Source organism: Moschus berezovskii, chromosome 11, assembly GCF_049115385.1.
Source record: "Moschus berezovskii isolate FMDL1 chromosome 11, NW_MosBer_1.0, whole genome shotgun sequence".
Taxonomy (NCBI): Eukaryota; Metazoa; Chordata; class Mammalia; order Artiodactyla; family Moschidae; genus Moschus; species Moschus berezovskii.
Genome location: NC_142470.1, coordinates 92,559,874 through 92,587,794, shown reverse-complemented (window position 1 = coordinate 92,587,794; position 27,921 = coordinate 92,559,874). Strand labels below are relative to the sequence as shown.

The following is a 27,921-nucleotide window of genomic DNA, read 5'->3' as shown; positions in this document are numbered from 1 at the left end:
GAGGAATAATAATTACAAGAGTGATAGTAACGTGTACACTTCCTGTTATATGCTAGGCGGTGTTTTATGCACCTTGTGCATTTTAATTTTGTAGATTATCATAGTAATTCTAGAAACATACCAGTATTATTAACGTTACCAGTATTGTTACTGTTTCCTTTTTACTGATGAGGTGTATTAGGAGATAAAAGCACTGAGCATAGATAGTTCTTTTGATACATTTTGCAAGGATAAAAGAAATGGAAAAAGCACAGTAGGGGACATTGTGGTTAAAGCTTTTCTAAGCGACTGTGGCATTTTTGGAAGCAGTGAGGGAAGGAGCCAGGGAGGAATCATTGGAGATGCAGGAGAAGGATGAGCAGGTGGGACCCGAGGAAGAAGTGACTGGTAGGCATGGAGAGAGGGCCCAGCCTTAAGGAGAAGGGACACCGTTTTGAGAAAATTAAGAAAGTTTTATAGACACTCATATTTTACAGTTCAAAAGTGAGACTGTCTCTGAAGTTACGCTTGATAGTGTTGGACAGTTAGGAAGAGACGAGGGGGAGCTGCTGAATATCATTGCATGCGTCGTCTTTTCTTGAAAAATTTCTGACTCAGTGTTTGAAGTTTTAGAAAAACGTAACTTTATTTGTATGAACTTGCCCAAACTGAATTCTGTCGAGTGTGATTTCACTTGTCACGTCCTTTATCATTTGTTACCTCATTTTGTTATTTGAACATCAACATGAAATCTTGTTCACATGTGTTTGGAGGCAAAAATTGCATGTTCTCTTGATCGTTTCTCAAAAAAACTGTATTTGGGACCTGTTTGGTCAAGAGGCAGAGAGGACAGAGAGCCTGGCAGTTGCAGTGTGCAGTGTGGCCATACACAAGGAGAACGGGAGTGCTGGGGATGGGAGACTGGAGAGCAAAGTGAGTAGCGCAGCTGAGGATAAAGAACTGTATTGAAAAGTCCATTTGTGACTTTAAAACTGAGACTTCACTTTTACGAGAACACTTCTATTAACGGGAGATAGAAAGCACAGGACCACTGTCATCAAGTTTATAGAGAACAAAGTGAACTTACAAGTTGGCCACTGGCTAATCAGTTGGAGCAGCAGTGACATTTAGGATCTGAGTGGCTATAAATTGGTGACAGGAAATCTTTCCCTGTGAATAAAGTCTTTCCTCTAGAGTAACAGGGACTGGCTGGCTACACTGCTGAACTTAATCAGATCAGCTTCTCCCTCTCTCCTTCCCTCTACTCCTGCCCCCTTCCCTTCATGGGAATGCTATTTAAACTTGACCAAGTGTTTGTGCTCAGTTGCTGAGTCGTATCCAACTCTTTGTGACCCTATGGACTGTAGCCTGCTAGGCTCCTCTGCCCATTCATTATCTCTAGGACTGAACAAATCGTTGCTCAAGCAGGCCAATGATTTCAGCCGCCAATTTGCCAGATAGAACTATTAGTATTTACAGCAATCAAAAAAAGGTGACAATACTTGCACATATTTCCACTGTAGGAATATCCTCTCCTTGGAAATGAAGAAATCGAAAATATTTAGAAAACGTGGACTGGGGCAATTGTAGCATTCATTTCAGTTTCAAAACATTTCCTGAGGAAAAGTAAATGTTTTCTTTCTCATAGAACCCAATATTTTGTCTGTTGAGATATGTTCATCAAAACATTTTATTTATATATAAAATGTTTTAGAAGTTCATTCTGTGTAAACATGATCATCTCATACTAATCGGGGTGTGTTGAGCACCTGTCTCTCCATTAATATCTAGTGTTTGTCTGTGTTTTGTGTCTCATGGTCAATGTCTTTTTTGCAGATATTGATGAATGTGTAAACAACACTATTTGTGACAGTCACGGGTTTTGTGACAATACGGCTGGCTCCTTCCGCTGCCTCTGTTATCAGGGCTTTCAGGCCCCACAGGATGGGCAAGGGTGTGTGGGTGAGTTCTTAGATATTTTTTTCTCCCGACATCTCTCTATCAAGAAGAAATCAAAATCATCAACCACAGGAGAGATGGAAGCAAGGTAACTGGGCAGAATGACATCATGATCTGATCTTGTCGTATGGTTTGGAGAGGTGCACGATGACCCCGTGGCTTCTGAAACGGTTAGGGATGTTAAGAAATAGAGAAGCATAACTTTGAATTTAAATGTATATTAAAAAGAGCAGCTGTTTAAACTCTTAGCTGGGTATGCGGAACGCTCCAGTCCCTCCTGCACAGGAAATAGAGTCTGGTGTGTGGTAGAGCTTGTCTGTCTTCAAAATGTGCCTCCCTTAGGCAGTACATTTAAGGAAACGTGTTGGCAGGAGTTTCTGTTTCCAGGAATGACACCCGTAAAATGATGCTTTGGCTTGTGCAAGCATAGTTCTTCCATCTGTTCTGAGATTGTCAGAGCTGGAAGGAATCTTGAGTATCATCAGATGTCCTAGAATATGGTCCATCACATGCTCACATAAAAGAAGCCACTTCCTATGTCATGTTCTGATCAGCCATGATTTCTTTAAGTCAGATTCATCATGAGGCATACCTGCAATCAGAGCAAGTAAATGGGAAAGAAGTTATTTAATTCAGAACTTCACAGATAACAAGGCTTTTTCTTTACTCCTAATTAAGAAAAACTGCCTCTGGTTGTTACATAGCAGATGACACTTGAGGATGAGTCAGCAACATTTTAGTTTGGAAATTTGCAATGAAAGCAGCAGTTCATTTCCCATCCAGATTGAACTGGGAAAACAAAGTCAGTTTGGAAATTTAACAATAAAATCACTTGAATAGTAACCACCTTTAAGGTAACACTGTTGTAATCACTTGTTCCAATTCCTGCTGTAGTTTCCTATACACTAAATTACAGTGGTAAAAACCATCTGCCATTCACTAAATATGTCAACTTAATAGTCCTGTGGTCTGGCCCTCACCTTCTCAGCCTCACCGCCGGCTTCCTCACCAGTTATGTTCCTGCAGCATATAACTGCTTATGATTGTTCATGTAGCTGGGAAGTGATTAGGCTGTTGTTTGCTCCTTTTGCTGAGAATAACCTCCTGGCCTCCCCTTCCCTGAGCCTCAGTCCATCCTATTCATTCCTGAAGCCCCTGAAGCCAGACGTTCAATGTCATCTCCTCCCAGGTACCATTCCTGTTCCACTTCTCACCCTCCAGCTGAGCTACGATCCTTCCTTCTGCTTCCCAAATACCCTGAGCAAATTCTATTGTAATACTTACATCCTTTTGTGCAATAAGTCAATCATGTGTGTGCTGTCTGCAGCTGCCTTTTCCAAGCTCCATGTGACTGAGAACATTGTCTGTCTGTCTGTCTGTCTCTCCTGACTGGGCCTAATGTTCAGCCCATTGTAGGTGTTCAGTAAATGTTAACTGTTACCTATTGCGGTATCAGATGTCAATCCACTGACTCCACTTAGCTTCTGAGCCCTTGGTTAATGCTCATTTCTAACCAGGCCAATGAGTGCACCAAATCCACGTCAGTGTTTCATTTCGACCCACAACATACCACCCTTAGATAAGGAATATCTGTTATCTTGTTAATAGACTTACTCGTGTTATTATATTTGTCTGTTTGTTCTCTTGGAAAAATATTAACTGAGCACCTCTTACATGTACCTCACCACACTGGGTGTTCTTCAGGGTTTAAGAGATGCATCAGCCCTCTGGGGCCAAACTTTGGCCACTCTTCCCACTGCTTGGACCCTGGCTGCTTACCCTTCTTATCTATTCATCCTTCAGATGGAGCTTGGTTCCTAACCCACCACTGTGCTTGAGGTCCCTGTTCCATGCTGTTGTAGTGCTCTGTATTTTTCATTCCTAGCACTTATCCTGGCCTGTATGACTTGACATTAAGCTCTCTGAAGGCAGGAGTTGGCAGGAGCTCCCTGAAGGCTTCCTGTGTCATCATTGTCTTCCCAGTCTGAACCATAGAAGTAAACTAGAAAATATTTTTTGATTGAATGAATACCATCTGGTAGGAAAGATTTCAATAGCTATGGAAATAATACAAGTTAGAAAGTAGAAAATTCCATTTGACAGTTACCTAAAATTGATAAATACAAACTGGCAAATTTCTAAAGTCAATTTTTCTGGTCTAAATTATGACTGTCCAGGTTGATTAAATATACAAACTCTCTGCTTTACTTTGTCATAATATCTTTTCATAGCAAAACTCAGCTTATTGGATTTATATCTGTTTATATACAAAGTGAAATGGAAAACTGAGGTAATTATACAAATAAGTCAAGAGAGATAAACTTTTTGTCTAATTAACTGGGTATCGCAGGTGAAAATAGTATTTTTTCCCCTGAATGATTTGGATAATTGCTCAAATTTTTAACTTTCTATAAACCATCTTAGAGTGTGCTCATGAAAGCTGATGTTTGTACACATTTAATCATGTTTAATGCATAAAATACATGAACATTTCAGATGTCAAGTCAGGTACGTTGTTTACTGGGCACTTATTAATAATATTTCTTCAGAGGAGAAAAGATAAAAAGTAGTATCGGACAAGGGCAAACATAAAAATAGCCTTTCTTTATGGCTATGTACTTGCTTACTGTTGAATAAAATGGACTCATCTGTGAATTTTTAGTGTTTTAGTTAAGTATATTTAAGTAAAAATAAAAATATCTAGCAGAAGTAGAAATTACACTGTGGAATACCAACAGAAATTTTAAGGGCATGGTAATATCAGTCAGAAGTTACTGGACCAATTTGCTTCCTGCTGATGATTAATGTAACCCAGTAACTACTTACAGGGGTTGTTCCTTCATTTCCCAAAGAGATTCCCAACCTGAATTCTGGTTGTCAAGTTATGAACATTTTGGCTGCTAGGGAACTATATCTTTAGACATATGAATGGATTGTAAACAATTTCTTAAAATGCATTTCAAGAATTTGGCAGTTTCTAAAGTGCCAGTGCTGCTAATTTTCCTTGAATTAAAAACGGAGACAGAAGTACCCGGTTATTTAAGACCTCATTATGTCAAAAAGTCAGGGAAGTGAAAATTAAACAAAGTGTACATACGATGCTTGCTGTACAGTTTTGAGTTGTTCCTTAAAACCAGAATAGGAGTTTGCAAGCCTTGCTTTGTGTTTTCATTGTCCTGTCACACAAACCAAGGCTTGCAGCCCTGCCTTTGGGATCCCCTTCCCCCCAAAAGCTGAAGGGTTTGATTGTTCCTGGGGTGGGGGTGTCACCTTGTTCCAGCAGACATCAGCAGTCATGGCACAGCTGGTAAAACAAAGCGTGGTCAGGAGTGAGGAACACGTCTGACTTGATCTGTGTTCCCTTTTCCAGATGTGAACGAATGTGAGCTGCTCAGTGGCGTGTGTGGTGAAGCCTTCTGTGAAAATGTAGAAGGGTCCTTCCTGTGTGTGTGCGCTGACGAAAGCCAGGAGTACAGCCCCATGACTGGGCAGTGCCGCTCCCGGCTCTCCACAGGTAAGTGACGCTGTCTGGACGGAGGGCTCTTCTCCAGGGACCTGTACCTACACAGGTCTGGGCCAAAGACTCTGGGAGTGAGGAAGAAATGACCAAACATTTTGTCACCCTGCTGGAAGCGTTCATGCTGTTTCCAGGCCTGCCTTATCAGTGGACTTTAGACGTGGGTGATGACTGTTGGAGCTAGATGACCTCTAATGTGCTTTCCAACCCGGAGACGCCGTGGGGAGGGTGAAGGATCCAAAATGATGAGAACATTGGCTGGGAATTGCCTAAAACTGAGAGCCATCAGCTTAGAGCTTAATATGGCAACATCTCATTCAGTTGCATAATTCTTCTCTCTTGGCCCTTGGAGAAAAGTATTTTGACACTTCTCTAAATTAAAAGCAGCATATAGGTCCCTCGGGATCTACAAAGACTTCCTTCCACTTGGAATTCTTAAGGTTCCCCCCCCATGCACCCCCTAGAATTTGGCCAAGAGAATGGCTGTGATTATGTTTGTTTAAAATTTGATTTAGACTGTGTCATCATGGCATACACTGAAATGGAGAGCTGATGCTTTTCCAGATAAATCAGTCAATTTCCAGATCACCCTTTTAGTTTGTGCCATGTGGCTATAGCATGATTGTGCTTTGAGGCAAGTAGGAGGCTAAATGGTCCTTTGAGACCCAAATAAGATGAAGCATAGACTGTGTTACTAGCTTGCTCAATCCCAGTTGATTTTATCCATGCTTCTAAGAAAGCTTTGGCTCTTCCTCAATAGGGTACACTTGTCCTGTGTGAGACAATTATCTTTGCAAGCAGTAGGAAATAAAATGTAAAAATATTTTCATTCACACATGTTTTCTTCTTAATGATTAAATACAGAAAGGTTATGGGTGCAGAATTAAATGTAGAGACAGTAATTCAAAAACACTATGAAAGTGAAAAAGTATTTCTGGAGGAAGGGGTTGCTCTTCCTTTAATGACCATCCCTGCAACTTATGAGCCATAAAGAAGAGACTTTTCATCTTAACTCTACTTGTAATGGAAAAAAAAAAATCAAAAACTTGGCTGGCCAATAATAGGATTGGTGAAGTAACTACCTTTTTATTTGTCTTTGGTTCTATAGAGTAGCACCATCCCCCATAGTTTTATTGTGACTGGAATATTTCATACAGTATTGTGCAGTCATTAAGTCATCTGCATGAAGGTTAGTAGTCATGATTAATGCATGTGATCCAATGTCAAGTGAAAAAAAAGAAAAGATAGTCCAGTGATCACAGTCTGTGGAGAAAGGGATAGAAAGAAGACATAAAAAGATAATTATTGGAATTAATGGAAATTTTAATTCTTTCCTTTATTTTCCACACTTTTTTTGAATACTTAAATTGGAATGACCAGGTTCTGATCTGCGAACTGTTTTCTGGCTATGCAAGCTTGGGCATATCATTCAACATCTATCAGTTTGATTTTCTCACCTGTAAAATAAAGGCTATATTTGCCTCACAGAGCTTTATGGGTTTTTTAAAAAATTAAATATATAAAAGCTATTTGTTAATAATGAAGCACTATGTGGAGTATTAAAATCCAGACACATAAGGGTTATGTACTTCTCTTCCTTTGTGATCTCTTTGGAGATGGTGGATTTTTTTAACTGCAGATATTTTTTTGGTAGAGTGCTTTAGTAATGTCAAGAAGGGGTTTGTTCAGTTCACCTAGCTTTAGTAAAAGTAGATGTCTTTGGTCCTCAAGTTTGCTCACTTCTTTTTTAGAGATTAATAGTGCCTTACTAAGAGCATGAGACCGTCTGAACCATTTTCCATGAACTGGATTAGCTCAGTGTACAGTGTGAAAGTGAACGTGTCCGTTACTCTGCTGTGTCCGACTGTATGCGACCCAATGGACTGCAGCCTGCTAGGCTCCTGTTTGTGCAATTCTCAAGGCAGGAATACTGAAGTGGGTCGCCATTCCCTTCTCCAGGGATCTCTCCCGGGATCAGACCCGGGTCTCCTGTATTGCAGGCAGATTGTTTACCATCTGAGCCACCAGGGAACCCAAGCTCACTGTAAACTACTTAAAACTTCATAGTAACTCGTCTTGTAAGCCTTATTCCTCATCCTCTACCTTTTAAGTTTTTCTGTGATCAAGTCCCTATCACCTGCTTTGCCTCTCTGCTCCCTTTATCTCCTTGTTCTCTCATTGACTGACTCTGGAAAATCCTCCCAGAGTTCCCTAAGTACTTTCCTGCTTCTGCAAAGAACAGCAATTTTGAATACTCAGCTTCATAAACTTGCCTGCCAGTGCATACATAGTTTCTCTTTCCTCTTAACATTATATCTGATCCTTTAATTTCTGAGTTTCTTGCCTATTTTCCCCATAGTTCTCTGGCTTCTGCCAAATATTGTACATACTCAGTTGTTTTATTGGTCTGTGTCAGTATAATCTGCCTTAGTAACTGGTGAAGCTTATTAATTTGTATCATCCCTGGCAACTCTGATTTCTACCATATCTCAATTTGTATGGTTCTTGGCAAACTTGAACTGATTTTATGGAGTCTTAATATTGTCTTTGATAATATCTTCATTTTAGTTATTCTCTGTCCTGAGAGATTAGCTATAAACTGCAAGAGGAGCTTCCTCCCTAACTTCATCAAACTTCATCAAATTGACAAACCGGTCAATTGTTTGAAAAAGCTGATTAAAACTGGCAGTCATAAAAATGATATGTCTTGTCAATATTTAAGTTTTAACTTAAAGCATGTAACATATGTTTATTCCCCCATCTCTGAAGGAGAGCTGAGATCTGTCTCTGAGTAGAAATCCATTTGCATTCTGTATGGCTTGTCTTGCATAAACCACATCTATTACGTGTTATCTACACCACCCACTTCAGAGGAAGGAAGAATTTAAAGGCCTTTGCTAAGTAAATAAGTGCAAAGTCACGTTAGGTTTTCACAGTTTTTCTCAATTGTCTATGGTTGTCTTACCCACTTCTAGTTTGATAACTTTTTTTAAAAACTTTTTTTAACCTTAATCTTTCGAAAAGCTTTAAACTTGTTCTAGAAACAACTCTTCCACTCACTCATATTTGATTAGTTTACATATAATTTACTTATGTAATTACAATAATTATTACATTGGCACAGAGTGTTTGAGAATAAGCATAGCTGAGTCGCAGTTGGCATACTGCTCAACACATTAGAACAGAAGTGTGTGGACCTACCTGAGAACAGCCAGCTGTCTGTGAGCCCTCCACTTGCTTGTGGGCATTAGCCAGGATGTTTTTCAGAGGACAGGAGAACATTTGTTCATCTGACAAGTTGGTTAAGTTAAAAGAATTTGTATCATTTTCCAGTCAAAGAACCTGCTGTTACCTAGAACAAAACTGTGTTGTACCATATTTAAGTTAAAGTTTTTATCGAGGATTCAAACTAATTTCATTCTTTACATGATAGTCTAAAAGCTTAGATCTCATCCTTCCTGGAAAATAATTAGGAAAAATAAGATACATTTGCCTTGTAGGTGGTAATATTTTCACTTGGCTCTAAATGTCCCCAGGCCAACAGACATTCCAACAAGGTGCAGTAGCATGATTATCTGAAGTGATACATTACTGAGGACAGAACTGGGGCTGAGGAGTGGATGCCAGAAAGACAGATTTCAGATCAGTTTGCAGAACAACTTTCCAACAGCTAGAGCTGGTCACAATTTTTTGTGAATTTGTGGGTGTTTCCCTAGTGGTGTCCAAGAACAGGTGGGACACCTACTGGCTCACAGAAGGACTCTTACTTTCGGTAGGGCATTGTCCCAGGAGACTGAAGGTACTTTTGAACTTTAATGTCCCAGGTTTTTTGTTTCTAAACTACTAGGCTCCCACCTATTTTTTAGGTCTGGGTCGAATGTTTTCACTGCCTGGGACTCTGGCCACTAATTTACATTGCTGTACATTGCCTAAAAGCACCTGAAACAGAAATACCTAAAAAAGGCCATAGCAGACCACTCGCCACCTGTAAGGATATGGCTATGGGCCTGATGTTTTTATTTCCTCAGTGCCTGTGATAATTGCTCAGTAAGAACTTTATGTCCTTGGGCACGCTAAAGAAAGCAATAAATATTCTGTGTGGGCAACTGAAGCCATACCCACAAAATACTTGATTGGTGCACAGAGGATATTCTGGGGGGGAACTGAATTTTATTTTTAAAACAGAAAGTATAGTGAAAAGAATACAAAGATATATATTATAATTAATACAGGTGTTCTTTGCTTTAAGAAAAGAAAATGAACAAGATCAGATATAAAACATAAATTGGGCTGGTTGTTTGCATTATGTAATAATTATTCTTCATTTAAGAAAAGCAAATAGGCAATGTCAGAAATTATAAAGTGCATAAATTGGAGTTATAATTTGGATTATAAAATAAGTGTTCTGTATACAATTCATGATAGGGTTTCCTTAAATATTAAGAGCTTATTCTCATGTCACAAGCTGACAGTCCTAGACATCTACATCTAGAAAAACCTTACTGTTTTTCCAGCCCGGCAGCTTTATTTACAGATAAGGAAGCGTAAATTGAAGAAAGCAGGGGAAATCACTAGACCATTCAGGTATGACTTAATCAAATCCCTTATGATTATACAGTGGAAGTGAGAAATAGATTCAAGGGATTAGATCTGATAGAGTGCCTGAAGAACTATGGATGGAGGTTCATGACATTTTACAGGAGGCAGGGATCAAGACCATCCCCAAGAAAAAGAAATGCAAAAAGGCAAAATGGTTGTCTGAGGAGGCCTTACAAATAGCTAAGAAAAATGAGAAGCTAAAGGCAAAGAAGAAAAGGAAAGATATACCTATTTGAATGCAGAGTTCCAAAGAACAGCAAGGAGAGATAAAGCCTTCCTCAGTGATCAATGCAAAGAAACAGGGGGAAACAACAGAATGGAAAAGACTAGAGATCTCTTCAAGGGAACGTTTCATGCAAAGATGGGCACAATAAAGGACAGACATGGTATGGACCTAACAGAAGCAGAAGATATTAACAAGAGGTGGCAAGAATACACAAAGATCTATACAAAAAAGATATTTACAACCCAGATAATCATGATGGTGTGATCACTCACCTAGAGCCAGACATCCTGGAATGAGAAGTCAAGTGGGCCTTAGGAAGCATCACTAAGAACAAAGCTAGTGGAGGTAATGGAATTCCAGTTGAGCTATTTCAAATCCTGAAAGATGATGCTGTGAAAGTGCTGCACTCAATATGCCAGCAAATTTGGAAAACTCAGCAGTGGCCACAGGACTGGAAAAGGTCAGTTTTCATTCCAGTCCCAAAGAAAGGCAATGCCAAAGAAGGCTCAAACTACTGCACAATCTCACTCATCTCACACGCTAGTCAAGTCATGCCCAAAATTCTCCAAGACAGGCTTCAACAGTACGTGAACCAAGAACTTCTAAATGTTCAAGCTGGATTCAGAAAAGGCAGAGGAACCAGAGATCAAATTGCCAACATCCGTTGGATCATCAAAAAAGCAAGCGAATTCCAGAAAAACATCTACTTCTGCTTTATTGACTATGCCAAAGCCTTTGACTGTGTGGATCACAACAAACTGGAAAATTCTTCAAGAGACGGGAATACCAGACCACCTGACCTACCTCTTGAGAAATCTGTATGCAGGTCAAGAAAAGACAGTTAGAACTGGACATGGAACAACAGACTGGTTCCAAATTGGGAAAGGAGTACATCAAGGTTGTATATTGTCACCATGCTTATTTAACTTATATGCAGACTACATCATAAGAAATGCTGGGCTGGAAGAAGCACAAGCTGGAAACAAAATTGCTAGGAGAAATATCAATAACCTCAGATATGCAGATGACACCACCCTTATGGCAGAAAGTGAAGAACTAAAGAACCTCTTGATGAAAGAGGCGAGTGAAAAAGCTGGCTTAACGCTCAACATTCAGAAAACTAAGATAATGGCATCAGGTTCAATCACTTCATGGCAAATATATGGGAAACAATGGAAAAAGTGTCAGACTTTATTTTTGGGGGCTCCAAAATCACTGCCGCTGGTGACTGCAGCCACAAAATTAAAAGACGCTTGCTCCTTGGAAGAAAAGTTATGACCAACCTAGACAGCATATTAAAAAGCAGAGACATTACTTTGCCAACAAAGATCCATCTAGTCAAGGCTATGGTTTTTCCAGTAGTCATGTATGTATGTGAGATTTGGACTACAAAGAAAGATGAGTGCCAACGCATTGATGCTTTTGAACTGTAGTGTTAAGGAGACTGTTGATAGTCCCTTGAACTGCAAGGAGATCCAACCAGTCCATCCTAAAGGAAATAAGTCCTGAATGTTCATTGGAAGAACTGATGTTGAAGCTGAAAGTCCAGTCCTTTGGCCATCTGATGTGAAGAACTGACTCACTAGAAGAGACCCTGATGCTGGGAAAGATTGAAGGTGGGAGGAGAAGGGGACGACAGAGGATGAGATGGTTGGATGGCATCACTGACTCAATGGACATGAGTTTGAGTAAACTCTAAGAGTTGGTAATGGACAGGAAGGCCTGGCTTGCTGCAGTCCATGGGCTCACATAGAATCAGACACGACTGAGTTACTTAACTGAACTGAAGGAAGCCAAGGCCTATAGGGAATTTCTAAATCTTATTCTTAGGGTCATAGCTAATGTTTGGCAGAGTGGCCCAGGAACCCAATTCCAGGATCCTTTCACTTAATTCTGCTTCTCCGGGCCAAAGACCCCATGATACCTCATTCTTCTAAAAATCTACTTCCTTTTTACTTTATTTCTTTGTTTTGTTCTCATTTTAAAACAATGCATATTCTCAGAAAATTGGCAAAGATAAAAATACGCCAATAAAGAAAATGCCACTGCTGTGTTACCATCCACGAATAATTTCTGGCACCATGTTGACCTACGAATCCTTGGAAGAGACACGGCTGCCTCCACTGAACTGTCTCCCGGTCCTCAGTGCCCTGAGATCAGGCCCTCAGACCCTTCATCTGGGTGAAACTCCTTCCTCTGCGACAGTTTCTCATCTTCACTCCCCCTTTTCCCTTTGATTATTTTCAGGGCGTTACTCTTCCCCGTATCCTCCTCCCACTTACACTGGTCTTTTTCTGTCTCCTTCTGGACTCTTTATTGCCATTCCCTAAATAATCATGTCCCAGAGAGCTGCATATCTTTCTCTCTTTTTACTCTCTGTTCTTCTCCTGGGATCTGGTACCTCTTCTCCGAGTCAACTCTTACTGACTTGGTGTGGACAGCCAAAATAAATATGTTTGCCTCCACCCCTCTCCTGTGTGCCACACTCCTCTATTTCCAGTCACTTGTTATTGGACCTTCTTCCTGGAGTGTCGTAAAAGCATCTCTGCCTAAAATTATCCAAAACCAAATTAATTACCCTTCCCTCTCCAACTTGTTACTCTCCCTGTGTATACTCATTAATTGCCAAACATCTGTACTGGAAAGCCTGAGGTCGTACTTTAACCCCCCCTTTACCCCCATTCATCCAAGCCCCTGTAACATCCTGCCAACTCCTCCTCAGCAGTATCCTTCAAATCTCTCTGCTACTCTCTTACCTTCAGCGCTCTTACCTGGACTGTGGCACTTGCCTTCTCCTCATTTCCCTCCCTGTTTCTCTCATCGATTCCTGTTCCATACTGCTGCCAATTCCTATTTTCAAATCATAAATCTGGTTTTAAACCCTTAAAACTTTCAGCTGCTTATTCCTGCCTCCAGCAGGAGCCTCACATCCACCAGCAGGTTAACAAGACCTTTTTATGCTCTGTCATTGCTCTTTGCATCGGCTGCCACCCAGCGCACTGCTTACACAGTGCCTGCCCTATGGCAGACACTAGGTACCTGTTGAATAACAGGTTTCTCCGCATTCAAGAATGTTCCTTCTCTACCCCATCTTCTCATTCCTAGTTCTGAAGAATAAAAATTATTCATTTCATCAAAGATATAATGAATAACACTTAACTGAGAAATAGTCTGTCCACACTTCTAGGTAGAAGGGACAGTACCCCTATGTGCTTTTGCTAAATTTACAAGTAGAGCAAAAGAAAAAATGAGTAGGTCCCTGCTTCGTGCAGATCATCCTGTGGTTCTGACAATTGAACCCAAACGGTGTTCTTGTTCTCTCTTCCTGGAGAGGTCTACTGCAGGTTTTGTGTATGTACATATATTTTTTAAAGGCAGGAGACCATGTATAATATCACTCAACTGTTATAGTTGGCAGAGTGAGTTTTTTAAAATGTATTTAGCTAACCTGTAAAATAAATTAACTTTGGAAGAATTTTTTTTAAATAATTTCTGATTGGAAAAAAAGACCTTTGGTAGGGAAAAAAATTAAAGACAGTGAAACCACAGTATTTAGAATGCAAACATTGTAAAATGCCATAAAACTCCTGAGGTCTTATTGTGTATTTGTAGTGGATCTATACCATAAATGTAGGTAAGGCTGAGGAAAATATGCTCACTTGTTATTAAAAAAAAAGATTGGGTCAAGTTTCTTTTCACTTCCAAAAACCAGAGCCAGAGGAGTTTACTACCAAATTGTGCTTTTATTTTCATGAAAATTTCTGCTTGCTGTATATAGTATCTAAAATGAATTTTTAATAAGGAGGTGTTGATATTTGAATGAACTGATGTACCAGTTGAGTAAACCATGTATATATATAAACCATTTTATCTTAATACAAGAGACATCCACACTGTTGCATTAGAAATACACTTTAGACCCTAGTGTCAGTTGCTCAGTTGTGTCCGACTCTTTGCTACCCCATGGACTGTAGCCCTCCAGGCTCTTCTATCTATGGATTCTCCAGGCAACAACACTGGAGTCGGTTGCCATTTTCTTCTGCAGGGGATCTTCTCCACCCAGGGATCGAACCCAGTCTGCATTGCCAGCAGATTCTTTACCACTGAGCCACCAGGGAAGCCCTTGGTTCCTAGAACTTGCTACAGACAGGGCCTGGAGAGGAATGGTTTCTACAATTCCTTTTAAACATTTCCCGACACTTTACCTGTCACTGCAGATGTGGTTTTATTGTTGAGGTCATCCTCGCTAGGCTCTGCCAGGCACATGTTCCGGTGTTGTGCTGGGGCTGTCTGCAGTGGCGTCGTCTCCTGGCCTTCTGTGTTGCTGGCTGCACATCGCCCCTGTGTCTCTCTCTCGGTTTTCTTTCTCCCTGGCCCTTTATTCTGCTTTCAGGATTCTCTTCTTTCACCCAGATCTGCCCGCATTTCTTCTCCTGACTTCTCCAGTTTCTACTAATAGCTCCATCAATGAGCCTTTGTAAGAAATAATATTTATTTATTTGGCTGTGCCACGTCTCAGCTGCAGCATGTGGATGTTAGATTTTTACTGTAGCATGCAAGATTTTTAGTTGTGGCGTGTGGGATCTAGTTCCCTGACCAGGGATCTAACTCAGGCCCCCTGCATCAGAACCACAAAGTCTTAGCTACCGGACCACCAGGGAAGCCCCTCCATCCATGAGACTTTCTCTTCTCACCCTCTCCCCAGCCTGCTCCTCCCAGTATCTTCTAACTTCTTCATCACTTAAAAAGCAAAACCAAAAAGCCTGTCTTCCAGTAGAGATTGGCATTGTCCTCTGCCTTAGCACCTGAGTGACAAACACACCTATCCTTATTAACATGTTACTGTGTCCCTGCCTGGTTCTCAGGCTCCTCTGTGACTCCTTCCACAGACCACCACTCCCCTGCCTGCTCTACCCACACAGACCTAAGGACAGTTGCACTTTTATTCCTTCTCACCTGTCACACCTTAGTTTCTGGCCAGATTTTTTTCAGTTTCTTTTTCAAGGACTTGATTTGAAAATGTCAGCTCTTCTAGGCAGCCTTCTGGGATAGCCTTGCCCCCAGCCCTCCACAGTGTGGCTTTCATGCCCAGCACTTGCTTTTCTTGCACTGTCATGGCCTGACACCCCACCTGATTGACATCTTTAAGGATGGCAACTGTGTGGAAGAATCTGCTTCGAAAGTACTTTTGCTCTTGTACTTCATTTCTTAACCTTTATTTTTTATTTCCTCCATGTCTTTTACTATCTGAAGTTACCCCCTTTCTACACTCTTCCTGTTATTTGCATCCTTTTGTGTTTTGCCCATTCCTGTTGTCAGTGCCTGTTTTCTGAAACTTACCAATGGCTTTCTTCTAAATTCCACTTGAAACACACACACATCCAAGTCTTTGAATGAGAAAACTAGAGGGGGGAATGAATTTCCTAGTTCTCTTACTCTTGGAATATTACATTAGAATTCTTTTTCTCATAGACGTATGAGTCGGTATAAAACATTAGTACCTGTGATGATTTTAATATAAAGAGAATAAAAGCTTTCCGAATAATTCTGTTGAAAAGCAGTTTGCTGAGCATTATCACTGTCACAGAGTTTTATAAATGGATGTCTTTTTCAGGATTAGGGGACATTGTTTACTCACACATACTTGTGATATCACTCTTTGGTTGCTGTCATCATCCTGTCTCAGAGGGGCATGGAGGGGATTGGCAGCTAAAGGCCTTCAGAACATATTGAAAGTGGAATGTCCGCTGTAACCAAGGGAATGTTCCAGATCGCCTCACCCCAGCAGCAAATCTAAGATTAGGTCTATTTAGGGAAAGGCTAAAGCAGGAAACAGTCGTATAAGTGAACAGCCACATTCTCTTTCTGATGAAACAGGAGAGGAGAGCTTCTGGAAAGTTCATCACCAGTGGTACCTACTGCTCAAACTCCTCCTTCCTATTCAGAATAACAGAAGACCATTACGCTGTACGTGGGCTTAACACCGAACTCCATGCCAGCAGGAATTAGCTGCTGCCCCCTGGGCAAAGGCAAAGCAAAATAAACTCATGTTTTTTGAGATGCTGGGAAGCTGAGCCCATAGAAGAGGTTTGGGGAAGCATTAGGCACAGGATGTTGGACCCAAGCTAAATACTCTCCTCCAGAAAATGAAGATGCTATTTAACCTGTACCGTTTATCTCATGGAGAGCTAGATACTTTGCTTATTGCTTGAAAAGACATTTGTGATAATTTTTTCAAAAAAAGCACCCAAGTATAACTCATTTTTTATCACCAGCCACACCCCCAGGATTAAAACACATACATTGCTTTTTATACACAGATGTTAAGCCAGCCTCTTAATACATATTGAAAAATCAAATATGAAAATACTGGAGGTGAAGTAATATATTTCCTAGAAGCCTATGCATTGAGAGATGAAGTATGGCTAACATTATTAATAAAATCTTTAAGAAAAATAGAATCAATTCTTTTCTGAGCTTGGCACCTTCTACATCATTTGATGTGATCTTTTGAAATTATTTCGTGATGGAAAAATTCCTCCCCTGGCAGCAGTGATGTAAACTCATAGAGTTTTTTTTTTTTTAAATAACATTACATGTATTTATTGATCAGATTGTTGCACTGGTGGAAAAATGCTCTAGGAAGTTAATTATTTGAAGGTTAAGAAGATAGGGAAATTGTAGCTTTTCACAGAATGACCTTTATGGACCACTTTTTTTTTTTTTTTTAAGGAATTTGCATCTCCTTCCAAACACGGATGAGGGCCTGACTAATCCTCAATTTCAGCTGTGTAAACACTGAACTTTCAAACTGCTTGGAAAGAAAATAAGAGCAGAACTTGTAATAACCAATGTAAAACCTGAATGATACAGTGATATTGATTATTTCTCTTATGCAATCATCTTAGAGTTTCCTTCCAAAGAAAAAAGAAATTTTATTTCTGTGAGTGTAAAGAACATGGTAGAAATAGTGTTTAAGTGAATATGAAGTTTTTGACTCAGAAGCCTGTGGTCTCTAATTACCTATAAATACAGCAGGCTTCATTGAGGTGTTACTATATAATATTCTGTCTTGTCATAGGAACCACAACTTTGTACAAAGACAATTATTGAGCACTCTTTTAACAGACTGTTAACTTGATTGGCAAAGCTCTAGTTCTGTTGCTGAGTTATTTATATTTCTAAAGGCATTCATTCATTAATAAGTAGTTGCATTTTTAGGCAAATTGAATACAATGAGCGAAATTGTTCATAGTGATAGGCTGCCAACTTATTCGCACATCTTAGGAGAAAGTTTATAAAATTTTTATAGGGTTCATGATTGATTTAATATTAATTAAAATACCCTTAATTTCCCCCAGTGATACCCTATGGAAGAGCTGGGGGCCCATCTTAAAGAGGATGAAATGGTGGTGGTGATCCATTCCCCGAGATCCGGCAAAGCACTCTGTCCCCTGCACTCTAGAAGAGCTGTTTGACACAGGGGATGTGACAGGTTTTATCCAATTTCACATACAAGGAAATGATTTAAAGCCACTTCATAAATTGCATAGGAATCAGCATTTCAGTTTTTTCCTAGATACTTATTCTAGGTTTGAATATGACATCAGCTATTAAGACTTAAAGTAGAGTCCCAGCTGAATTCTGTCAAACATAGAATAACCTGAGAATTAGCCAGAGTCAAGGGTTAGAGGGATCCTTTACATTCTCACTGATGCTCTGCATTCTGGGAATAATATACATGTCGAAGCTTTGTTTGCTGCTTTGCTTGTTTTTACTGCCATAAGGGAAAAGGAAGGGCAGTAACTCTTCTGATAGAATTTTATGAAGTAACACGTCAAGGACACCTTTGTTATGTGAGGTTTCTGCAGTCAATTTGTCCCTGCCAAAGTAAATATATAGGAAACTGTTATGAAAATAAATCATTAAACTTTCCTAATAGTATAATGATCTATCAACTTTTTAAAAATGTAGGTATTGAGATTAAAGTCTTATCCTCACTGGCAAGTGTTATGCCTTTGTTCCTATAGTTTCTTTGGGTTAAGAATCTGTAGATAGCAATTCTAATGAAAATATTTCATTGGTATTAATCTAAGTAATTGTGATGGCAATTGTTATTTTTGAGTTGCTCAGTGGTGTCCGACTCTTTGAGACCCAAGGGATTGCAGCACACCAGGTTTCCCTGTCCTTCACTATCTCTCGGAATTTGCTCAAACTCATGTCCATTGAGTCCATGATGCCATCCAGCCATCTCATCCTCTGTTGTCCCCTTCTTCTCCTGCCCTCAGTCTTTCCCAGCATCAGGGTCTTTTCCAATGAGTTGGCTCTTCACATTAGGTGGCCAAAGTATTGGAGCTTCAGCATCAGTCCTTCCAATGAATATTCAGCATTGATTTCCTTTGGGATTCACTGGTTTGACCTTGCTGCCTGAGGGACTCTCAAGAGCCTTCTTCAGCACCATAGTTCAAAAGCATCAATTCTTCAGGGCTCAGCCTTCTTTATGGCCCAACTCTCACATCCATACTTGACTACTGGAAAATCCATAGCTTTGACTAGACGGACCTTTGTCAACAAAGTGATGTCTCCGCTTTTTAATATTCTATCTAGGTTTGTCACAGCTTTTCTTCTAAGGAAGCAAGTGTGTTTTAATTTCATGTCTGCAGTCACCATCTGCAGTGAATTTGGAGCCCCCCAAAATAAAGTCTGTCACTGTTTCCATTTTTTCCCCATCAATTTGCCATGAAATGATGGGACTGGATGCCATGATCTCTATTTTTTTGAATGTTGAGTTTTAAGCCAGCTTTTTCACTGTCGTCTTTCACCTTCATCAAAAGGCTCTTTAGTTCCTCTTTACTTTCTGCCATTAGGGTGGTATCATCTGTATATCTGAGGTTACTGATATTTCTCCCAGCAGTCTTGATTACAGCAACTTTTTATTTGACATACCATAATAAATTCTAACTGGATCAGGCAATAATTTGAACTCTATAGCATTTACTAGGTAATAGATTTTTTAAATCGTTTTTTAAAAGCACAAACTTGCTCAAAGATTTCAAATCTGATGGGGTTAAGTCATTAGTACTGTCTGAAACTAGGTGGAATTGGGTTTGTTTTTTTTTTGGCCAAACTGTGCAGCTTGTGTAATCTTACCTTAGTTCCCCGACCAGGTATTGAACCTGTGCCCTCATTAATGCAACTGTAGAGTCTTCACCACTGGACCACAAGGGAATTCACTGGAGGTCTTTATCTTTGTGTTCTATCATATCACCTTGTCTTTTAGACAGAAAGTTAAATGCACTCTGTTGGAATATATACTCTTTAGGACACACTTGCACTGGGACTAGAACCTGGTCTTGAAATGCTATCCTGAGGCTTAGCTGGCTCTTACTGTTTCATTCAAAGTCATGCAGTTGCAGCAATTTGAGTAGATTATTTGAATAGACTCGGGTTACTGCAGTGTTTCCTGGTTGTCTTCCTCTGCTTTGCACTGTTCAGGAAAGATTGGGGGAGCATGGTTAACTTAATAACTATCTAAGGGTTAAATATTATGAGTGGCCTCACATCTCTGGTTGTGTCAGGGAAAATGTTCATTGATTTAAGTAGGTGTTATAGCTCAGTAAAGAATGGCCCTATGTTTGGCAAGAAAGCAGATATGGAAACTGTACTCACAGCCAAATTCACATGAATATAGTAATTGGTTAACGTCAAAGGAAATGATTTTGACAGATTTACACATTGAGGTGGGTTAGAAATCCATGAAAATTCAGGATTCGAGTGCATTTTTATCTTGAAGTGGAAGAATCTGATACAAAATGGAAAGCGGCCGTCTGTAAATGGAGTTCCATTGGCACATCCAGTCCATTGCGTTGCGACTCCGTTGCGACACAGATAGATTTGATATGTCCTGTCAGCACTCTTTTTGCTTTCTCTTTAGACTCAGAAGTAGATCAACCCAGAGAAGAAAAGAAAGAATGCTACTATAATCTAAACGACGCCAGTCTTTGTGACAACGTGCTGGCTCCCAACGTCACCAAGCAGGAGTGCTGCTGTACCTCTGGTGCTGGGTGGGGAGATAACTGTGAGATTTTCCCCTGCCCGGTCCTGGGGACGGGTAAGAATCAGCTGAGTACTGTGTTCACACTGGTATTTGCTGTGTGCTATTCATGGGTCTTGGAATGTTCTCATTTGGGTTATTGAAGCCTCAAAGTGCTGACATCTACTGGTGACATCTGCTAGTCAAATTGAGGTAAAATACCTTCTAGTGGGTTTCTGGAAGGCTAGAAACCAAACCCTGTCCTGCCTCAATATAAATTCTTGAACTTCTGTTTATCACAGAATATGCTGTTATGGTGACATTCCATATGCTATTTTGTCAGATCATTCAGTTTTATTCCATTTTTAATATAAAAGCAATGATTTTTTTCTAACACTGACACAGCATTATTCCTAATTAGAGCCTGTATATTTACACTAAGATTTTTCTTGATAGATTCTTATTAAAAATTTAAAATACTAATGCTCAAGTCACTTCAGTCGTGTCTGACCCTTTGCGACCCTATGGACTGTCGCCCACCAGGCTCCTCTGTCCATGGGATTTTCCAGGCAAGGATACTGGAGTGGGTAGCCATACCTTCCTCCAGGTAAAATACTAGAGACCATAGTAATGGTGAAATAAGTCATAAAACTCCATAACACTTATAAATAAAGCATGGATAAATAACATGAGTGAACTATCAAGTTTTTATTTTTAATTATAAGTAAACTTATGAAGTCATTAGGTTTATTTGCACCTACTTTGTAATTTTGAGATTGTACTGAATTTATTTGTCTGAATTAGATGGCAAGGTTTGCCTTTAAGTTACTGAGTTTGAGAAAGCAAAACTGAATGTAAAACATACTCGTGGGAAAAAAAAACTCATGGAACATATTTTTTTTTTTTCTTTTCCCAACTTTTTTTTTTTTCCTTGTCTCTTCTGAAATCAGCTGAATTCACTGAAATGTGTCCTAGAGGGAAAGGTTTTGTCCCCTCTGAAGAATCCTCTTACGGCATTGATGGTGAAAACTATAAAGGTCAGTTTCAAGCAGAAACTAATTTGCAATGAGTGTTCAAGTAGAAGCATGGCTTGTGTTCAAATTCTACCCAGTAGTCTCTGGGTAGAACTGTGACTTGGGAATTAGAACATATAAGACTATATGACGGTGGAACTTCACTTAAGATTCTGGGTTTCCACCTCTAAAATGATGTTTCAAAGGCTGTCATGAGGATAAAATAAGGCAACATATGTAAAAGTACTTAATACAAAATTCTGTACTTTAATAGATTTATTCTTTTATTCCAGGACAATATTAAAAATCGTACATTAGGACCAATATAAATTTGATCATTATGTTGGCCTTTAATGGTTATCAACAAAGCAAAGATTTTTGCATTTTTAGAAAGCATCCTACTTTGCTAGGACCTTTTACTAATGGCCATAGATTAGTGATATGGAATGGAAAAAAGAAAACAAAAGTCGATGTGCTTTATACATTTCATGATATTAGCCTATAATTCTAAAATAAGTTCCAGATTTTTCACTTTGGTGAAATCTAAACTATACATATGAGTATTTCCTTATTAACCACTCACTTTAACATCTCAATGATAGAGATATTATGACCATTTTTTCCCCATAGATGCAGATGAATGCCTGCTTTTTGGACAAGAGATCTGCAAAAATGGCTTCTGTATGAACACTCAGCCTGGTTATGAATGCTACTGTAAGCAAGGGACATACTATGATCCTGTCAAATTGCAGTGCTTTGGTAGGTTTTAAGAGGATATTTTGTGATGTGCTGTGAAAACAGATGGAAAAAAAAATAGTACTGTTGTGTATAAAAAGTTTCTTAGAATCTAAATCTCATGTTGAAAAGATCTATAACGTTTTATGAATCTTGAGCAATATTTAAGAAAATAAAAATCCTTCAAACTACTGTTTGAATAGATTTTTAAGAGTTAATATTCAGGGTGGAATTATAATTCAGGTCACTGGTACAACTGAAGTGTTCTTTTGGTCTGGGGAGCCTCCTGTTTCATCACTCATACCATACACTGAAAGTCATTTTTAAATATGGACCCAGACTTTAATGCCTAAGCAGAAAACCATATATACTATGCAGAAAAACATAGCAAAAGGAAATAATTTTAAAACTGTCATAAAGAGGCATTTTATCTTAAAATTCTAAGTATATCCTGTTCTTAAATGTTTTCTTTCCTTATTTAATGTCAGCAGCTGTAGGGCAATGTTATTTTTCCAATCAATACAGCTTAACATTTTTATAGTCAGAGCTGTTCTCTTTTGGATGATGATGTGTAGCTAATTAAAATGTGGCAGACCTTGAAGTCTGGACTAAATTTAGCGGTGTATTAAGTTTGGTTAAGTGTATGAGGTGCAACTGATTGCTGATTTTCTTTCATTTTTTTTTTTCTCTTAAGATATAGATGAGTGTCAAGACCCCAACAGTTGCATTGATGGCCAGTGCATTAATACAGAAGGCTCTTATAACTGCTTCTGTACCCACCCAATGGTCCTGGATGCTTCGGAAAAAAGATGTATCCGACCAACTGAATCACATGGTATGTTTGGATGTGAGAAGCAAGTCTGTGTCCAAATAAATGTCATAAGGTTTTCCTTTTGACTGAAATGTGAGCTGTCGGAAAATAGAAAAACGGATTCCTTGGGTATTTTGAAAAAATTAAAATGAGATGCTAAGAGAAAGAATAAGTTTCGTATCATCAATATGCAGATTTAACACCCTGCACATACTGATTTAATGGACAACAGGACAAGGAGTGACTGAGCAGATGGCAGAGCTCTTCCATACCTGAGGGTTGGTCATATTTAACCCTCGAAGGCAACTGAGGAAGATGTAAGTTGAAGGGAAAATAATTAGGTTTGCTTGACTGAATAGAGGAACCAGATGAGACTGGGCAGAGCAGAGGGTGGAATTCATCAGTGGTGAAGGGCTCTGCAGTCCATTGGTAGGAGTCCCTGTTCATCCCTGAAGGTGATGTACTCCTGATAATTGACTTAATGGATCAATGTATCAGCACATTCAGGAGACTGCTTTGGTTGAAATCTATTGAAAAGTAGAAAGGTTAGAATTAAGAACCCTCGGATGAAATGTCACTCGTTCAGGGCTTTGACAGATGAAATGGATGAAAAAGGCTGAATCCCCAAAATTTTGTGTAGAAGGAAAAGGTAGGATTTGACAGAGCAGTGAATGTAAAAAATCAGATACTGGAAGAATAAGAAGTCCATCAGGATTATGAAGTACAGGCAAGATCGTGGAGGGTTTTACATAATGTGGAAGCTACAGAGGGTAGGATTTAACCGGAACGTGATGGGCAGTTTGAATTTCAGCTGGTGGAATGACACCCAGTTGGAGACGACAGAGGTTTGATCCATGGAAAGACCAGGCTGGCTTCAGACTTTTACTTGGAAGTCACGCTTAGAAATCAGGATGGAAACTTTGAGGCTCGCTGGCTTCTACCACAGTGTCTATGAAATAGTAATAGTAGTGCAATTGTCATGGAACCGTGTCTTCCCTTTCAGAACAAATTGAAGAAACCGATGTCTACCAAGATCTGTGCTGGGAACATCTGAGTGACGAGTATGTGTGTAGCCGGCCTCTTGTCGGCAAGCAGACGACGTACACGGAGTGCTGCTGTTTGTACGGAGAGGCCTGGGGTATGCAGTGTGCCCTCTGCCCCATGAAAGATTCAGGTGAGCCCTTACCAAGCCCTTCTGCTGGAGGTGTCTGTAAACCAGTTCTTCTCACCTCCTTTGGAAGCTGATAATTCTCTTTTACTTAAATATCTTCACCTTCACTCCTGATATCTTACTTTCATCAGAGGGGTATGTGTGTGCTTGCATGTGTACATGTGTGTGTGAGTGTGTGTGCACATTATGGGAGCAGATTACGTAATGTCTGACTCCTGGTTTGCCTCCAATCCAGACATTGTCATTAATTTTTGAAACCCTCATTTTATTTCCCTCCAAAGAATGATAATTGACAGAAAGAAATATAATGCATCTTAGCAGTTGGTGGCATAGGTCTTGAGAATTTATATTTCCTGATACTTATTTTTTTCCTACAGTCCTCACTTCTGATAGTTTCTGCTTAGAGCAAAAAGTATCAAGGACTAGACACTCTCCATAGGTCAAAGCTCAAGTTTTTGTGTCAACCTTTTTGTGGGAGAGAAGGGATCCCCCCCTTCACAGAAGGGTTAGAACCATGAAGGAAAAGAGTATAAAGTAAGTGAAATGTATTTGAACAAATCTTCATGACTTTCAAGTTGTAGTGTGTGCATGTCAAGTCTTTGCAACTCTTTGGACTGTAGCCTGCCAGGCTCCTCTGTCCATGGGATTCTCCAGGCAAGAACACTGGAATGGGTTGCTATGCCCTCTTCCAGGGCATCTTCCAGCTCCAAGGGTCAATCCCATGTCTCCTGTGGCTCCTGCATTGCAGGCACATTCTTTGCTGCTGAGCCACTGGCGAAGCCCTTCCAGTTTTAAACCTGGTGTCAAACGGAAAAAGTGGGATCAGCGAAGCTCTCAGTTTCCTCCCTTCTCTTCATCTGGGAGGAGGGCTTGAAGGTACCAACTGAGGGCTCAAGGCTGGGCTGCTTGGTGACTGTTGGGGTTTGTGCTGATTGCCTGTTTCTCTTACCACCGCAGCTACTTATTGCCTGTTAAAGGAAAGCACTTGAAAGTCTTTGGTATAGCATTTTTGTCTTTGACTATAGAATTGGTTGTTAAATCTAGAAAAATACTGTGTGAGTATAAAGTGCAGGAGTTCACAATGAACAAATTCTCAGAATGAAAAAGAGGGAAAGAATTGCTTGGAAAGAGGAAATGCTCTAATTTTTAGTTAGAATGTAATTTTCCAATCATTTAATAAATTAGCTTTTTAGCTTGGAAATAACGTAAAACAAGGTTCATAAAAAGAAAGTAGTTTGAAATGCCATAAAAGGAAAAGGAATAGCAAAGGGGGAAGAACTAACACATAAAAATATAGATGGTATTACTAATAGCCCAGAAATGGAAAGAGGGTGGGTTCTGGGGCCAGAAAATGTGGGTGTGGAATTCAGAGCTGCCCATGGCAGCGGCGTGAACTGGGGAAAAAGAACTCACCCAGTGCAGCTTGTTTATAAGGTGAAGGCATTGATCTCGTTGCGTTGTGAGAACTGGGAGGATTTAGGTGGAGGAGATAACCAGGAGTGTGGCAGATTATTAGCGTCACTGTTGCTTCTGTTCCTGGCAGATGCCACAAGGAGAGGAAGATGAAATCTGAGGAGGTGAATATAATATATATGACTTGAGTCATCTTCTCATGATGCTTGGATAGCTCAGATCTTTCTACTTAGGCAGTGTTTTTATTGTTTATTTTTAAAATATATATGTATATGTCTAAAAAATTAATAGGTTATATCCCCTTCCACCTACCCCATCACAACTGACTCTCCTCCTTTTTCTTAAATTGAAGTATAGTGTTATGTATCATAGAAGTTACAGGTGTACAATATAGTGATGCACAATTTTTAAAAGTTATACTCCATTTATAGTTATTGTGAAAAATTGGCCAAATTCCCCATGTTGTATAGTATATGCTTATCGCTTATTTTATACCTAATAGTTTGTACCTCTAAAGGTGTTCACTCTTAACAGTTGGTGTTTTCATCATCCAACTCTTTAATTCTATGTATCGATTATTGCTTTAAGTTTTATGTTAGTTATTATACATTTATATTTAAGAGAATATTTAAAACTGAAATCTGTGTCACTGATTTTAGGCACATGTTGTTTTTTGGTTTATTCTTTAGCATCTCTGAAATTGGGGGTATCGTATAATTGGCATCTATTAATGACTGGCTACAAGCTATTTTTTCACATCTTAATGTTTATTATATCAGAATGTATTTTATAGTCTAGGGTATCATAGAACTGGTGAAAGATGGTAACTTTTAAATGTATATGCAGGCTTTTTTTATGCATGTCCAGGCATCTGTTCAGCTCAGTTCAGTTGCTCAATCATGTCTGACTCTGAGATCCCATAGACTGCACCATGCCAGGCTTCCCTGTCCATCACCAACTCCTGGAGCTTGCTCAAATGCATGTCCATCAAGTTGGTGATGCCATCCAACCATCTCATCCTCTGTCATCCCGTTCTCCTTCCGCCTTCAATCTTTTCCAGCACTAGGGTCTTTTCCAATGAGTCAATTATTTGCATCAGGTGGCCAAAGTATTGGAATTTCAGCTTCGGTATCAGTCCTTCCCGGAGAAGGCAACGGCAAGCCACTCCAGTACTCTTGCCTAGAAAATCCCATGGACGGAGGAGCCTGGTAGGCTGCAGTCCATGCAGTCGCTACGAGTCAGACATGACTGAGCGACTTCACTTTCCCTTTTCACTTTCACACATTGGAGAAGGAAATGGCAACCCACTCCAGTGTTCTTGCCTGGAGAATCCCAGGGATGGGGGAGCCTGCTGGGCTGCCGTCTATGGCGTCACACAGAGTCGGACACGACTGAAGTGACTTAGCAGCAGCAGCAGCAGCAGCAGCATCAGTATCAGTCCTTCCAATGAATATTCAGGACTGATTTCCTTTAGAATGGACTGGTTGGATCTCCTTGCAGTCCAAGGGACTCTGAAGAGTCTTCTCCAATACCACAGTTCAAAAGCATCAATTCCTTGGTGCTCAGCTTTCCTTATAGTCCAACTCTCACATCCACACATGACTACTGGAAAAACCATAGTTTAGACTAGATGGACCTTTGTTGGCAAAGTAATGTCTCTGCTTTTTAATACACTTTCTAAGTTGGTCATAGCTTTTTTCCCAAGGAGCAAGGGTCTTTTATTTCATGGCTGCAATCACTATCTGCAGTGATTTTGGAGCCTAGGAAAATAAAGTCTGTCATTGTTTTTACTGTTTCCCCAGCTATTTGCCATGAAGTGATGGGACCAGATGCCATGATCTTAGTTTTTTGAATGTTGAGTTTTAAGCCAACTTATTTTACTCTCCTCTTTCAGTTTCATCAAGATGCTCTTCAGTTCCTCTTCACTTTCTGCCATAAGGGTGGTGTCATCTGTGTATCTGAGGTTATTGATAGTTCTCCCGGAAATCTTGATTCCAGCTTGTGCTTCATTCAGCCTGGGATTTTGTATGATGTACTCTGCCTATAAGTTAAATAAGCAGGGTGACAAATAAGCAAGGTGACAACCTTGATGTGTTCCTTTCCCAATTGTGGAACCAGTCTGTTGTTCCATGTACAGTTCTAACTGTTGCTTCTTGACCTGCATACAGATTTCTCAGGAGGCAGGTCAGGTAGTCTGGAATTCCCATCTCCTGAAGAATTTTCCACAGTTTGTTGTGATCTACACAGTCAAAGGCTTTGGCATTGTCAATAAAGCAGAAGCAGCTGTTTTTCTGGAATTCTCTTGCTTTTTCTATGATCCAGTGGATGTTGGCAATCTGTACAGGCATATCTTAGAGATATTATGGATTCAGTTCCAGACCACCACAATAAAGTGAATATTGCAAGAAGGAAGTCACCTGAACTTTCTGGTTTCCCAGAGCACATAAAACTTAAATTTACATTGT

General features: G+C 39.8%; 1 protein-coding gene across 16 annotated transcripts in view; it reads left to right on the top strand.

Moving 5' to 3' along the window:
• Positions 1 to 27,921, top strand: part of LTBP1 (latent transforming growth factor beta binding protein 1) — a 461,939-nt gene that overhangs the window by 398,379 nt on the left and 35,639 nt on the right. For 11 of the 16 annotated variants that reach the window (XM_055400890.2, XM_055400891.2, XM_088841548.1 and 8 more), the window contains 7 exons: positions 1,816 to 1,941; positions 5,309 to 5,452; positions 20,215 to 20,391; positions 21,264 to 21,350; positions 21,957 to 22,085; positions 22,756 to 22,896; positions 23,876 to 24,046. In XM_055400890.2, the coding sequence (XP_055256865.2) occupies positions 1,816 to 1,941; positions 5,309 to 5,452; positions 20,215 to 20,391; positions 21,264 to 21,350; positions 21,957 to 22,085; positions 22,756 to 22,896; positions 23,876 to 24,046 (975 nt within the window). The remainder of the gene's footprint in view (positions 1 to 1,815; positions 1,942 to 5,308; positions 5,453 to 20,214; positions 20,392 to 21,263; positions 21,351 to 21,956; positions 22,086 to 22,755; positions 22,897 to 23,875; positions 24,047 to 27,921) is intronic. The other 5 variants (XM_055400894.2, XM_055400900.2, XM_088841552.1 and 2 more) reach the window with 1 other exon arrangement.